This window comes from Calonectris borealis, chromosome 3, assembly GCF_964195595.1.
Source record: "Calonectris borealis chromosome 3, bCalBor7.hap1.2, whole genome shotgun sequence".
Classification (NCBI taxonomy): Eukaryota; Metazoa; Chordata; class Aves; order Procellariiformes; family Procellariidae; genus Calonectris; species Calonectris borealis.
Window position 1 is genome coordinate 71,949,637 of NC_134314.1, and position 16,531 is coordinate 71,966,167.

A 16,531-nucleotide genomic window follows, 5' to 3' on the forward strand; every position below is an offset into this window, starting at 1 on the left:
ACTGCATTTTCTTTATTCTGTGACCTACTTGCTCTTCAGAAAGTGCACAGGTGTGCAGCTGCTTGCAGTCATGGACCAGATTGACACCAAGTATTTCCAAAGGATCCCATAAGTCATCTGTTTCATGTGACAGAAACAGTTTATCAACACATTTTCCTGTTCTTAATTTGCTCACAACTTTACATACACCAAATAAATAAAATCTCTTGATTTCATCACTGAAGAATAAAACAATGCTTGAATTCTTGCTTCATCGCCACAGCAATTCAAAAGCAGTTTCCTTGTGAAATAATATATATGCATTTATTCCCCTGGCATACACTGTCATGTAGCTGTACTTTTCAGTAGTTACTAGATAGGATTCAAATGTTTAAGACAGAAAGTAAGTGCATCAAATGATATTAATATTGCATTACAGTGTGACAACAGCTCTTGTCTGTCTAAATGGAGCCTAGTTAAGCCCTACTAGTTCATTCAAGCCAATTTCCCAGAAAGGCTGTTCCTTGCTGTATATGCAGATAAACAGTAATTTTTACACTGCATTGCAAGTTTTTGAAAATGCCAACATAATCCTTCTTCATTTAAACATCATGACAGAAAGAAAATGGTCAGCAGGTAATTTTTATAAATGTCTGAGCGAACAGACATAAAGGAGAGAAAATCCTCCATATAAAGCCTAGGTGATGAACAAACCAGCTTTATGAACTGTGATACGTGAAATGAGTCATCTAACCTCTGATACGTGGACATAGCTGGAGGTCTTCTTCAGCAGCATTGCTTTGTGCCTGATTTTGAAGCATTTGTTATGTTTTGTTGTGAGCTTCCTGATGCGTTAGTCTGTGTCACAATGCTAATCAGCATACTTCGTTCATAATTTCTAGGACAACATATTAGTAAGGAATATTGCAATGTGAGGCAAATACACCGAAAAAAATGGTGTGTTCCCTCATGTCTTTGGCTGACCAAATAAAAAACCTGGGATATGTAATTATCATACACAGTGGTAATATTCTGCTTTTGGTGACATTGATTGCAAAACCCCAATGACTTCAGCAGAGCCAGATTTTCACCTACGCATTTCTCCAAAATTCCTGGTGGAAAAAATGACAGTTATCACAAGTAGTTACCATTGGTGGCAGACTCAGTGAGAGTTTGAAGGCCTCAATTATCCACCTTCTTTTATGTAACCGAGTGAATTTAACAGAATAACGTGGGAGTAAGAAAGCGCTGCCTCATTTGTATCTGCTGCATTGTTAGATAATTTCAGCTTCAGGGCAGCAAATCCAGTCTTTTTCCTCAGCACTGTATTCTCATGCAAAAAAGATATTTTATAATCCAAATTAATTCAGAATATATTGCATAAAGAGACACTATAAATGCTTACAGCACCACATTTTTTTCTGTACTGTCACCCTGCTAATTCTAGACTCTGAATGTTGCAGTAAGCCACTCCTAAGCTTTATAATGGCAAGCAAGATACCATATTTTTATCACAATTACAGCAGAAGGTGGGCACTTTCTATGCTTTTGAGAGTGCATTTGCAGGAAAGTTTTTGGTTGATGTCATATACATACATATACATATATCTGAGAATGCTATTGCTTATTTCAATTTCAAAGAGCACTCTTGGCTCTTTCAATTCTCTCCCAATGAGTGTTTTTCACTGCTTTTGAGAAAAGCTCCATAGACATGCTACATCAGCAGAAATTAAAAGAATTCTGTTATGAAAAAAAATCTTGCTTCCAAGTTCACCAATGCTTACTGAATAAATAGCCACTGAATGTGAAACACCATAAGTTTCTGTCTTGGATATTGTAGCTTTCAGGTTTGCCTCTAATTTGCAATAAAAACAAGTGCAAAAAAGAGGAGACAGTTGCTGTCATGCAGCTGATGAAATGTAAAGCCAGTGCTAGTTTGTCTTTATGCATTTACTAATTGATGTAGAAGACAGCTAAAAAGTACCAAAGGCCGTTATCACTCTGGTTTCATGGCTTCCTATTTATATTGTAATGTGGTTCTTTATTTAATCCTCTGCCTGAGGGCACACTCACCCTACCTCATAATCTAATTTAATTTATTCTTTATTATACCATAGCATTTTAAATTAGAAAATGAAAACAATCTCTATTGGTTTTCAAATCATAGCATGTTTTATTTTGTAAGTGCTTACTAAACACAAGTAATCACCTGTTAGGGTTCAGCTCTTGAACGATATCCTTTTCAGTTATACACTTACTTTTTTTCATCCTGTACTTATTTTGAATCTTTAAGAGAATTGTGTATTAATTTGCTGTGAAGTAAGAGATGCTAAAATATGAACCATCTTGTCTGCTTATGAAAATATGCACCTCCAGCAATTCTAATTCCTCTTCATAGACATGGTTTTTAGGGCAAGCTGTTTTTTAAACCTTTTCCAGTGCTAATTTCAAGAAGAAAAAGGGAATTTACAGAGCATATTAAAGACTTTTATAAACAGTTATTTCAAGTGGTCAATGAACTCTCCTATTTACTTTCTTAATGGAGCTCAGGTAAAAGAAGGAAATAGAAAATATTATTCTGATAATTAAAAAACTATTGTGCTTCTTTATTTATTATTACTTTACATTTTAGGTTATTAATAAAGAAATAGATGGTAAAATAACTGGAATCTCAAAACTAGAAGAGGAAGCTGAGTCTTTTTCCCAGTTTGTTACCTCTGGAGAACATGCACATATTAAAGCCAAATTGACTCAGGTCAAAAGGTATTGGGAAGAGCTAAGAGATCATGCACAGAGACTGGAAGGAACAATCACAGGGAATGCATCAGCACAGCAGAAATATGAAGAAAGTCTTAAACAGGTAGACAATGCAAAATCTAATGGATTTTTTGCAGCAATTTATAGAATTACTCTTTATTTTTCCAAAATTGAATATAAAATGCTTATTACAATAGGATGGGCTAGAATATAGGAGTAGATTTGTAAGATAATTGCAAGACCTCTATATGTAAATTTGTGCTTTGAATGACTTAAAAGGCATGTTCAGGAAGACACTAAAATATACACACTCAAAAAATTATGCTGTCTTTTAGAAAACCTAAGTGATTTTCTTGGATATTGCATTAATAATTCTTCTTATACATACACATAGTTCTTATAAACATTTAACTTCAATCTTGGGTTGTTAGTAGGTTATAAGGAAAATAATTTAAATACTATTATTGCGCCAGTCACAAGGTGCTGAGCACAGTTAGCATCTTTTAACTTCAAAAGGCACTCAGCACTACAAAATCTTAGGATATAATATTCTCTTACACTAAATATTTAAAAGATGTTCTTTAAAGCATCATTTATGTATTTTCTGCTGGCTTTAGACTCTCTGGTTTGCCTTTTCTTCATAGGTGCAGTGGGCAGTGTCTGAATTTGAAGCTAAGCTAACCGAGCCTCTCACATCATGCTCTTCATCAGCCGCAACGTACGCAGCCCTTCAGGATTGCACGGTGAGCATGTGGCCAGCGATTCCTGCCACCGAGTCCAGGGGAACGGTGCCACACTGACCTCCTCACAGAAATGCCAATAACCTCCAGACCAGGCGCTGGCTGATGCCACACAGCCCAGGGTGGAGGCAGGAGGAGGCAAGGACTGCCTGTTGGGGTGGGAAGCCCCAGGGAAGGCTTAAGCAGGCTTCCTCAGCTATTTCTTCTCACCATTTCAGACAGGCTTGGAGCGTTTTTTCCCCACTCTAGAGAAGGGAAAGCCTACAAGTATTAATTAATCCTTCAGGTTCTTGTTTTTAATTTTACACATCTAAAACATTATGAAAAATAGAAGATAAGAAACACGTCTGTTAGACATTTTTCCTCAAAGATTTTGGTGAAACTTTGGAAGTAGTTTCTCTTGGACAATGCAGAGACTGGACAGAGTTTAAACAGATAAGCTTTTATCTGTGATGCCAGAAATCCATGGGTGTTTGGACATTTTGTTCAGTCCATTACAAAAGGAAAACAAACATTGGATTGGTATTCAAACTACAAAAAATCCTAAATCTCAGGGAATTTGGTGTAGCGTTTTTGTCTATGTCTATGAGTTTGTGATGTGTTCACCCCACAATAATCATTATCTTCCTTTCTAAGAAAATATTATAAAAACTTTTTGTCATAGTCTTCTTGCAGTAAAATACATATAATTTCTTCTGAACTTAATGGTACCTACTTGCAAAGGCTGTATGCAAAGAAGACCTGGCCTGTCTGTTTCAAAAAAGCTTGCTACTTGTTGAGGAAAAATATTTTGCATATGGAGAATTTACTCAGACAGCACATATAATCATTATTGTTATTGGCTTTTAAACATTATGAATACGCTGAGTATGCTATTGTAAACTCTTGTCCTGCCTACAAGATCATGATGATTCAATGCCTTAATGTTAAATTATTTTTTATTATTTTGTTTCAACATCAGCAGCTTGTTGCTGTATAATTCACATTTCCTCCTATATATGATTTCTTTCATGACTGTAATTATAACCATTACTACTGTTGTTATTATTGCACACCTGTGAGTTGGAACTGTAGTGGTCTTAAATCTATTTCATTTTGTGTTTTTCTAACTCTTCGTACTACATTTCAATTCTTTTCATACGAACAAGTTTCCCAGCTCTCTAGAAATGGCAACACTGGAAAGTCTAGTCAACATCAGATGCCATTTCTATGAAAAAGACTTTAGCTAATGCTGACAGAAGTTCACAGTAACTGTTCCCTACCTCTTCCATGTCATGACATGGGTTGCGAGTCTGACAGTCCTCACATGTTGGAGTGAGCTTTTGTATTTACTGTCTATGTATAAATTAGAGGAACTCTTAGACAGGTATTAGGCAATTTGGAGCTTTGGCCCGTTCAGAAGATCTGATCCTTTTGTGGCTGACAGTTTTTTCTTTAACACTGTTCTTAGGAAAGTCTTTCCCCACTACAAGCTAGTTGATTGATATGCTTGGGACGTGTATCTAGGATAGATCTGAGTGAAATGTAAGCTATGCAGTGACTTCATGATCTGGTGGATGTAACATTGCTTCAGTCTTCGAGTAGTACAGAATTTTTCCCAGCATTGTTACCATAACTCTGTTGTTTATGTATGTGACTTCTGTTTCTTTTACATGTTTGTTAGGACCTTTGTCACACTGTGGAAAAACTGAGCAACACTCTGGCCTCTCTCTCAGCCTGTGCCCGAAAGGTAGCTAACAAAGAAACAGCTACTCAGGAGGTTACAGCATTACAGCAGAAATATGAAGAGGTGCTAGAAAATGCTAAAGAGAAACAGGCCTTATTAGAGACTCTTCTGGCTCACTGGCAGAAGTGAGTAGACTCTCATGTCTGTTATGATGGACAGAGAGACCTTCCTGCAGTCAGTGTGTGAGACCGAGGGGACGACTTGAGTTGGTAACTCTGCGTTGTGGTTTTGTTAGGCAGGAGAAGGAACTGTCTGCCTTCCTGACCTGGTTGGAGGGGTGTGAAGCTACAGCCAGTCCTTCAGAGCAGTACATTTCTGCTGACAGAGTTAAACTGGAAGGTGAACTGCAGTCACTGCAGGTACGTTTCAACTGAAAGATTGTCCCCCTACATTTCCTGGTTTGTTTCTGTGTCTTTTAAAGGATGGACTTGCTCAATTGTAGTCTGACAAGTCACTTGATTCTGGGCTTTGGAAATGTCCTAGGGAAGTGTTACATTATCACTATTGTTATTTATAAAAGACAAGAAAATGACAGGAAGAACGTTATTTGCAAATATAATACACCAGCTCAAGAAAAGTAACGCCCTGGTATATCCTCTTATCTGTCAAGGAAGGACATTGCTCTGCTTGCCAGAGGATCCCTTCTCTAGAGAAATTCCTTTGTTAGACAATGCTACTTTCCTTTTTTTGCATGTGAGGAAAGTTGCTCAGATGACAAAATGCTCAATGAAATTGAGCATTGAATTCACAATGAAATTCTGGTTTCTGATTTTTTTTTTAAACACAAGATTTTCATCCTATTCTAAAATATGCCTTCTCTTGGAATTTTTGCCATTTGTTTTTAGATTAATATGAAGCAATTGGCCAAATGTAGCATCTTTTATACCCTCCATGAAGCTAATGAGTCCATAATTTCAGTTTTAAATATTACTGAAGAGAAGGAAAATTATTTGGGGTTTTGGTTTTTTGTTTGGGCCAATTTGCAACATTTTCTCACAATTCTGTTGCTGCACACAAAATATGTTGCAAAACTTAGTCTTGATTTTAGCCACTTTCATCATACAGCAGAGCTGTGTGGAAAGGTTGCACTTTGTCCTAAAAGAGACAAAAAAAACACCTTCGATGAATCCTTACTGAATTGCAGTTGCAGATTTAGCTGTCTGAGAGGTGTTGAGTACCTGCTTGTCCTAATAGACCTCAATTCCTCCAAGGATTTGATGTGCTTATTCACTTGTCTCAAAGTGGTGTACTGGAAATCCCTAGCTGATTTTTTATTATTTTTGTTATTTTGCATAATATGATGCCATATTTAATCTAAAAGCTGTAAATTCCATTATTTTCCCAGGATTTGCGAGCAGATATTGAGTCCCATGCTTCAGTCTATGCGAGCCTATTACAGTTAAATGAGTCACTATTCCCAACAGCTTCCAAACAGTGTGTGAAAACAACAAAAGAAAAATTTGAAGAGCTGGATGAAAGGTGGAAAGCTTTACCACAAACTGTTGATAAAAGGTTCGTGCTTCAGAATGTTTTTTATATGTTAAATGAGAGTAACCAATATCCAGATGAGGAATCCCAATCCTGAAACATAGTTTTTTAGGGCACTACCATCAGGAAAACAAAGGTTTAAGATTCATATTGAACACTGAGCTCCCAGGAATGGAGTATGGGGAATCCCACAGATTTATCATACTGTGTTTTTTGGCATAATCTCTCCCTATTTTTTTGATAGAAGAGTTCTGTTTGAAGGCGTGTGGGGCAGGAAATTAAGATAACGTTGCATTTCCTCGGTCACAATTTCCCAAGTAACTTCATAAATTAATTCCAAAATCTGTAATATCTACTCTTCATTTATTCAGTTATATGCTTTATCTTGTGCAAAGCCACACTATTATCTTTTCAAACCCTCTTTGAAGTTTTCATTTGCCATAAATACTATAAATGCTCACTTGCTAGGCTGCTGGCTCATGTTAGGCTCAGGAGCACTGCCTCCTTTTTTGAAACTGTATGTTATCATAGATTTCAATTATTTTGGTGATGAACATACATATTTTCTATTCTATGATTCTATGATTTTATTTCTAATCATATTTCTATTCTATGATTCTATGATTTTACTATTTTAAAGGAGCTTAAATAATAGACCCTGGTCAATAACATCATTTTCTAGGTGCTTTATTGACACGATTGTTTTACAATATAATGATCTTCTACATAATATTTAATGTTGAAAATTAGGTAGAGAAATTTTTAAGGGAAATGGGAAGGTAAATGACAAGGCCCTTTTTAAGGTCAAGGTTTAGAAACTTAGTTCTGCTAGGTGCCGAGTACTCCTCTGGACAAATTCCTCCTTTGAATTGTGTTTCTCTGAGCAGACTTAACCGTCACTTACTTCAGTGGAAATTGAGCATACAGCTACTCACCCCCTGCCTAATTGATGAGACTCTCGCCTTACATGCAGTGTTGCAGAATTGCTATGTCTGAAAACTGAAGTTTATCTTCCATCAATATCATTCTCTTTGCTGGGACTACCCCCCTGAAAAAAGTTGAAGAACATACCTTGATTGTTTGGGACACTTCTAACTGTTGATATGAATAAAACAGCGGAAACAGGAAAGAGCCAAACTGGTGCTTTCAAGAGTTATGTTATTCCCCAGTTAAGAAATCAACACGACAGTTATCACATTTGTAACATATATTGATGTTTTCTTCTTTCCTTCCACCTGGCATTGATTTTAATGCTGTTCAGTCAGCTGTGGTTTTGATTATGGGAAGTGATTAATTTACATCAAATGCTTTCATATTTACATGTGACATCCTTAGGATCAACTTCCTTCAATCTCTTGTGGCTGAGCACGGGCAGTTTGATGAGCTCCTGCTCAGGTTTTCAGACTGGATTAAGCAGTTTCTTGCTGAACTACAAGCCACTTCGGAGATAAACACAGCTGATCAACAACTAGCTGCGTCTCACAATAAGGTAAACTTTTGGACGTAAATATTAAAGACAGAAAAATTGTAAAATGCATTCAGCTAAATATTAATCTAAAACTAGCATGAGGTAATTTATTTGTTTGAAAACAAATGTTTCAGTCACAGCTTTCTGTTAATTGACCAGTTTAAAGCAAAATTTTAATACTGAGCTGTTCTTACTGAAAACCCATCAGTAGTACTTGTTTTGCTCATAAGTTTAGGGCTAAAATGTTTTCTGAGCTTTGATTGGAAGAAGAAACACAACCTTATTTTCTTTCTTTCGCACAGAACCACTCAATGGAAGTCGAAAGTAAGAAACAGCAGTTACAAAGTCTGAAGGAACATGTAGATAAATTGTGTTCTTTCAGCTGCCCAGAGGACCAGCAGACATTGCAGGGAAAGACTGAAGATTGCTTTCAGATCTTCCAGGAGGCAAGTCAAGTAACTTGCCAAAGACAAGAGGCTCTGGATCAGCTGCGGGTATTCCTGGAGCTCCATGGTGCTGCATCAGGAGTGCTCCACCAGCTGAGGCAGACAGTGGAGCAAACAGGAAATATGGATAAAGCTAAATCTGAATTACTGGAGAAGGAACTCAATGATGTTATTCAAGATCTTAACAAGCTGGAATCTGTTGCCATCAGTTTGGATGGTTCCCTTACTAAGGCCCAGTATCATCTAAAACACAGCATTTCTGAGCAGAGGACCTCCTGCAGGGCTGTGGTGGATAATCTATGCTTGGAACTGGAGGCAGTTCAAAACCTGCTGGGAACCAAACAGAGTGAGGCAGAAGCTCTTGGAGCCTTGCGAAGATCTTTCATGGACCGTAAAGAACAGCTACGGAAGAGTATTGAAGATACTGAGGAAAAGGCTGACAAGGAGGGCCTGAAGGAGGCAACACTACCAGCCCTCCAGCAAAGGTAAAAACAATATTAATGCTTGAGATTGGCACTTCTTCATTTGCTTGCAGTCTCCAGACTTTTTATGATGCGTTGGAGGCATGTGTGAGTTTTCTGCCTGGGTACCTTATTTTTTGCCATATATCTACTTAATAAAATTTTGTAAGTGAGCAAGCTGTTTGGATGGAGGGAGAACATGAGTAGAACGCTTAGCAAGTCCTGCTAATCTTTTATATTGAAAGAACAGTCAAGAAAATTTTTGTCTCAGAAATTTATTTTGTCTGAATGCATCCAAGCTCCAAACAGCTATTAGAAATCCCATATAACATAACTATCTCTACTCTTACAGAATTGAAGACTGTACACGTGCTGAAGGAATTGCAAACACTTACTATAATAAAGTAGTAATCTAAATATTTGAGTATATTTCCAAGTCACTGTGTGAGGTGAAGGCATATGTATATCTATATAATTGTATATGTATCAGAAAAATCATATTCTGAGCCCAGTTGTAGCAGAAGAAAATCCAGATAACACTTTGTTTTCTGAAGATACAATAGGAAATGTTAGAAAAAAGGAACTTTATGCACAGTAACTCTAACAGCACGTGCTTCATTCTTCCTTTCTCTTCTTTTCTGTTGTAAAAAAGTGAAGATAAGTAAATTTGAAACCTTCCTTTTAACTTGCAGATTGAGGATCTTTAACCAGTTAGATGAAGAATTGAATTCTCACCAGCATGAACTTCAGTGGCTCATGGACAAAGCAAAACAAATAGCCCAAAAAGATATTACACTTGCTCCTGAGATCAACAAAGAAATAAATCGCTTAGAATCTCTGTGGGAGGATACCAAGAAAGTTATACATGAAAAGTAAGTAGATCTTAGACTTAAGGTGAGAAAGGAGAGGATTCTTTTAGTGGGGGAAAGAGAGCCAGTTGTTTACATTTAGTATCTTCTTGCTGTATTAATCCCAATAAAAAACAGGGCTTGTATGTTAAATACTGAGTGGAAGATAAAACGCAGTAGAAACCAGGATATTTGTACCAGTTGTAATTATACTATTAATAAAGCCACAGATAGGTCCTCAGGACAGTACTTATAGATATACTGGGCTTTTAGCTGCATGTTAGTCAACTCTCCTGAAAAATAAGAAATCTCCATTGAGATTTCACTATCACTCCAACTAGCACATACCTTCCTTCTAGCATGTATTTTCCTTCTCTGTTGGATATGTGTTTCTGACAACCCTATATTCAGTGGTCCTAAACCATTCTTAAATTTAAGTCTTTCTGTCTGCCCAAGGGACCAGGCTCATAACAATCATTAGTGTATAATCAGTGATATAAGACAGTTTTGTATATCAATGAAAGTTGGTAAAGAAAGGAACTAAAGAAACTAAAGAAAGTTTCATCTTACCCTTTTCTTTGTCTTAGCTGCCTCTTTGTCATCTTTAAAGAAAACTTCTTCAAATGTTCTTTTTTAAATTTGCATGGTAAAATTAAGTGCTGGATTCATTCAGTACTACATCATCCTCAATGTACATAAATTTTGTCTAAGTGCAGAAGCAAAACAGTTCTAAGCCTGGCTAATACTTCAATGGGCATATGCAATTTGGTGATCCCCATGTAACTGCTGAGTTGGTGTACTGGAATGACGATTTTAAAAAATTTCATTTGTGCTGAAAATTTTTTTTTCCTTTGGTTTATATACTATATTGTTATTCTATTTTCTTGATTGACACCATACAAATGTTCGTAAATATGCTGCCCCTTAACCAGCTCTGTGTATTATTTCCTTCTTGAAAATATGCACAGCTACATGAATTGCATTTCTGATGTTTTTTTCCAGCTGAATTCAGTCTGGTTTTCTAGTGGATTTTTAAGAGATGTGTAAATCTGAACTAAGTGGAAGAAAAGGATAGCTTTGTTTAAAAATGTCCAACGCTCCTTTTTCTTCAGCACTGCTGCTAATTTTTATTTCATGTTGCATGTTGCTGCAACCCATTTTTCTTACCTCTAGAAGTCCTTAATAATAGTAAAACAAGTAATTTCTGCATACGTGTGCCAGAAGCTAGACAGTACCAGCCTGGTAGTGAAGAAAATATGAAATACCTGTCTCTGCCTTATAGATGCATTATTGAGAGTAAATGAATTGTCCGGTTTTCACATACTGGGGTAGTTGTTGTCATCCTTATACCTAAAACTGAAAGATACTCAGGTACCTCGTGATTCCTTTCTAACATAAAAATAATGTTATTTTTTGTTTAAATTATTAATTTAATTTAATTATTTTGAACTGTTTTCTCTCTCATATAGACACAATTTTAGACCCTCCTGAACCTGGTTATTTTGGAGAGCTCTTTGGAGCATTCAGAGAAGAGCCAGCTCCTAAAGCGATTACATTTCTTTCTTGGCAATGTCATGTTTCCCAAATTCCTTTCATTGCAAACACTGTTCTACAACTAAACATATCCAAAGTATTAGTCTTCCTTCTCTCCCTTCAGTATAAACACCAGGAACGGATTGAATAGGTTTTTTTCTTCTGTCCATTGCCTGAGCAGAAATAGGCTTTTCTGGAGAGGGGGTGGAAAAAAAAATGTTAGGCCTGTTCTTAACAGCAGGTTATTCTGTTCTCAGTAGAATGACAGGTAAGTTGAATGTAATGTTTTAGACCTAAAAGTGTGCAAGTGACAATTGGAGGACAAAATAGTCAGACTTCTCTTGCATTGCTTTAGTCTTTACTTCTGCTTGTTTTTACCCAAAAAAATACTCCACGTTAAAGAAACAAGTTTAAAAAAATGAGCTGCGAGTGCCAGCATCATTATAGTGTAGTTTCCAGTCAGTAAGATGCTATACTTAGGAAGTGAGAAGCTTGGATTCCAGTTCCAGTCTTTCTTTTGCTCAAGTCAGTTGTTTCGACATCTGATATATATGAGGTGGCAATTCATATACTGTCTCTTCAGTGAGATGTTCTGTGATGTATGAACCCACAGTGATTTGTAAAACCTAAATATTAGTATTTCCCTGGCTGCCCAAAATATGTTTAGCACTGCATCCTGATTTTCCCATGGTGAATTGCTACGTCACATTCTCTTTCCTTCAGAAACGTGACAGAAAATGGTGTTAACACAGCCTTTTCACATTACAGAAAGGAGCAGTCCTGCATTCTTATCGATCTGGTGAAGGAATATCAGAGCTTGAAGTCAACAGTAATGAAAGTCATAGATAGTGCTGACAGTGCTTCTGTGATCAAATCCATTTGGAAGGATCATGAAGATGTCAGGCGAACTTTATCAAAGGTAATTACATGTATTTTCATTTGAGGGATTTAAATGATCTTTGATTTAGATGGATTTTTCTGTTTGAAAGATGCCCTTGAGCTGTGCTTAAAGTTCCTTGAATTTACTGTCAAATCTTGTCACACTGACATTCAGGGTTTAAATTGTACTGATTCTGATGTGGAAAGAATATAGTCATTTCAGCATTTTGGTGAGATCCATTAATGTGTATTTGATTGTTGCTATTTATAATTTTAGCACCTAGAAATGCAAAATGTTAATTTATATGGAAAGCATAAGTTATCTGCTCTTCACATAAAATACCTTGAGAATATATTCCTGTCATACTATAAGAGGATATTTCCAGTCAACACACTTTAATATTTTTCCATTTTGGGTAATTTTTTGAATGGATAAAAGTCAACAAAAGAAAACATTTCTGATGTGTGCAATTCTTATGTCCGTCTCTTTCCCTAAGATGGCTTATTCCGTGGGGTACAATGTTGATACTGGCCATTGAGCAGAGATAAGGAATTTGGATCCCGCATTCCATTCATTTCACTGGATTGTATTTCTAAAATTCTAAATTCTGCTATCCATCAGCCTGTGAGGAAAAAGAGTTCTGAGTTAAATTCTTTCCGTTCATTCAGAGGGTAATTTCATTTGGCAGCCTATTGAGCTCTTAATTAAAAACTCTTCAGTCAGATCTGTACAAACCTCTTTCTAAACTGTGCGTATTTATGGCCTTTTTTAATAGACATTTTAACTAGAACTGAAAGCCAGAACAGAGCTTGCCAGTCTAACAAAGAAATGCATGTAACTTCCATATGATTCCTCTCCTTAATGTGAGCCTTAGGCTGTGGAGAATTCCCTGCTACAACAGCGGCCACATCTAGGCCTGAAGAAGTTGGAGCGCAATAAATATTTTGCACAACTCCTACCATAATAAAGTAGGCATGGCCACATGACCATACTGCATCCAGATTAGTAGCTTATCTCTAATGCTGATCTGTAATACTTGTTAAAGAAAAAAGTATGAGGTGCTAACTGTGATCCTTTCTCAGTATGTTGTCACCTCTTCAGTGACAGTGTTTTAAAGATTTCCCTACTCTTAGAATTGCAAACTTAGTAGCCCTGAAGATTTTGTCTAATTCCTTTCTGAACACATTTGTACTTTTGTTTTCCAGATTATCTAGGAGTGACGGGTTTCACAATTCTAAATTTTGTTTGCAACACCCTCTGTTTACCCTGCTGTAATTCCAGAACTGATTTTAGATACTAGTTAGTCATTGATGGGTTCTTATTACTCAATTTTAGACATGTAGAGTCTGAAAAAAAAAAAAAAACCAAACAAATTTTGCCTTAAGTCCTGAAGATAGCTGGTTACCAAGTGGGGAAAACTCAGAATTTATTATTCCCACTTCTGTGCTTTATTTATAAGAACAATCATACTATTTGATTATGCTCATGAGAAAACCATGTCAGTCGCTCTGTATTTTGTGGCATAGTTAAATATAGATGGTATGCTGAATGCGAATTATCAAATGCGTAACGTACCACAGGGCTTGGGATGGGTGCCTGGAGAACTGGATTTTTCTTTCTTTCTTCAAGGCTTCATTAAACAAGCAAATATTTATGTCCACAGCATGAAGCTGCCAAGAATGATCTGAGTGATAAACAGAAAGACCTGGATACTTTCACCAATAAAGGAAAACATTTGTTAACAGAATTGAAACGAGTGCATAACTGCGACTCCACTGCGGTAAAAACAGATATGGACTGTACAGTGGACAAATGGCTAGATGTAAGAGTCTGGTGTTTATATGCTGAATGCAGTTTTTAAGTTGGGCTAAGGTTACAGTACTAGTATTTTCTTAGGATCTTAGAGTGTTATTGTTTAGTAAAGTTTACTTTGAAGTATATCTCAAAGGGTTAATCATAAGGATTTGGCATCCATTGTACGCACAAAGTTGTGACATCGATTTGATATATTTAAAATGATGTCTTATAACAATGTATGAATGTTACTAGTATAAATTTGCACACTTCTGAGTATAAATTTGGATTGGATTCTCACCTGATGTATGCCAGTATTACTTTATTAAAGTAAATTGGACTAAATAAATTAGGCAGTAAACTGTATTAAGCTACACCATAAAAGATGTAAATATGTTGAGAAAGACAATATAGCAAAGAAACATAATATAAAAGCTAATACTTTGCATTTTCATATTTATACTGCTTTATTAGCAAATTCCTACATTACATAAGAAAGATAGCCTGTTTTAAAGATAAAGTTTATTTGAACATAAAACTCTTCCCCACTAAAAAATATAAAAATTTTTAGAAATAATCAGGTATGATTTTTGTTCATTTTATCATCTGGGTAACTAAATTGAAATTAGAATTCAGAACTTAGACCTACATCTAAGAAAATTATTTCGTTTAGGCTCACTAATTATTTCTGATGCACTTGTCTTACAACTAGCTGCAAAATAAAGACATCTAAAATTAATTTGTGAATGGTATTGATACATTCTCCTCTCCTAAAAGGTGTCTGAAAGAATTGAAGACAACATCGACCGGCTGAGTGTAAGCGTGTCTCTATGGGATGACATCCTGAAAACTGGAGATGAAATGGATGGATGGTGCAATAAGTGCATTTCTCAGCTGAATGAAGGCATCAGCAACTTGAGTAACAGTCAGAGAATGGAGGTCCTCCTGAAAGACTTCCAGGTGCTTACCCATAAATCAGTGATAACAATGTTCTGGACCAAAATCTCAAGTGATAAGTCTGTGCTGTTGTAGACCACTGTGTCCTCTGTTCAAGCACTGGTACCACTAACCCAATGACTGGCTGACAGCATTCCAGTCCTTTTTTGAAGCTGTTTGCTTCTGACAGAAGCAAGAACAGCACATCTCTTACTAAAACTAAGCTCTGTGGTTATTTTGGCTCTGTGACAACACATGAACACATGACAATGTGTTCTTGCAAGCACAAAAATTTCAAAAACATAGCATTGGACCGAACTATGTTCCAGTAGAAACTGATGGAAATTTTAGACAACTTCAGCTGAAATTAAGCAAAAAATTAGTAGTTTCTAAAATCTCATCTAAGAAGGTAGATTCTACAGACAATAAAAAAGTTGTGCTGGACTGGAGGGCAAATTTTAATGTCAGATTCTAACTATTTCAGTAAGATGATATCTTTCTTTTCTGCATAGTGTTAAAGTGTTTTAGAAATCTAGACAGTGTTCAGGATACATTCTGTCTCTATTGGCTTAAAATATACAGCAGATCAACCATAGAATGAGCCATATTCTACTTCATTTGAAATAAATGATGTCCTTAAGAAGATGCACAGTGAACATATACGAGTAGTATGATAGAATATGAAATGGTGCTAAATCAGTATTTTGCTCAGAACAAGCTTTATCTAATGTCTTTCTGATTAGTACAGCAATCAGACCACCTAAAATCATCACTATTAAAACCGATTTGGAATAAAAGCAGCTGGTACCCAAACCACAGGCATACCTGGTTCACAGGAGGGCCAGAATAGCAGAATACATGAGCACTGTGCGTACATTTGCAGTCAGAGAACGCATAGTCCATAATATTTTTTTTGCACTTTCTTTTGCAAAGGTAAGAGGAAAGGCAGTTCACTGACAGAATGGTCCTGCCATTTCAGCAATCAGAAGTAGATGAGCATGGACAGAAATAATTAGTGTACCTTTTATATGGTCCATAGCAGTGGTCCCTTTTTTGATCAGTCACGTAATAATATATCCTCCCTAGCACCAAATACCCTCTGAAGATTCTTCTGGGGCTACCTGAAATTCTACCATTCAGGGCAAATGTTAAGTGCAGCAATTTAATCCTGAAATCCACTGTCCAATCTTTTAATTGGAGTGAACTGTTTGAATTTTTTAAAAAACAAAGTTTGGGTAATAGGATACATGCACCAATTACTTGCCTAATACTTCAGAACTACAATTTTACAAATTATGATTTTATCTTTCATTTTGCTATTATTTTGTTAATAACTAGAATATTCTTTATAACTTCGTTCTATATTACCACAATAAATACAAGGTCCAGATATGTCAGTGCATATATAGCAGCATTTTTTAATTCCCTTTTGAGGTTAACATTTATTTCTGTGTCTAATTTTTTTCCAAGAGCTC

General features: G+C 36.2%; 1 protein-coding gene across 1 annotated transcript in view; it reads left to right on the forward strand.

The window, feature by feature from the left end:
* The window catches only part of SYNE1 (spectrin repeat containing nuclear envelope protein 1), a 314,802-nt gene that overhangs the window by 121,032 nt on the left and 177,239 nt on the right, over positions 1-16,531 (forward strand). Inside the window, exons 34-44 of the mRNA XM_075146137.1 lie at positions 2,612-2,839; positions 3,381-3,479; positions 5,140-5,327; positions 5,438-5,561; positions 6,548-6,714; positions 8,026-8,179; positions 8,461-9,089; positions 9,758-9,937; positions 12,215-12,365; positions 13,990-14,148; positions 14,898-15,080. Of these exons, the coding sequence (XP_075002238.1) occupies positions 2,612-2,839; positions 3,381-3,479; positions 5,140-5,327; positions 5,438-5,561; positions 6,548-6,714; positions 8,026-8,179; positions 8,461-9,089; positions 9,758-9,937; positions 12,215-12,365; positions 13,990-14,148; positions 14,898-15,080 (2,262 nt within the window). The remainder of the gene's footprint in view (positions 1-2,611; positions 2,840-3,380; positions 3,480-5,139; positions 5,328-5,437; positions 5,562-6,547; positions 6,715-8,025; positions 8,180-8,460; positions 9,090-9,757; positions 9,938-12,214; positions 12,366-13,989; positions 14,149-14,897; positions 15,081-16,531) is intronic.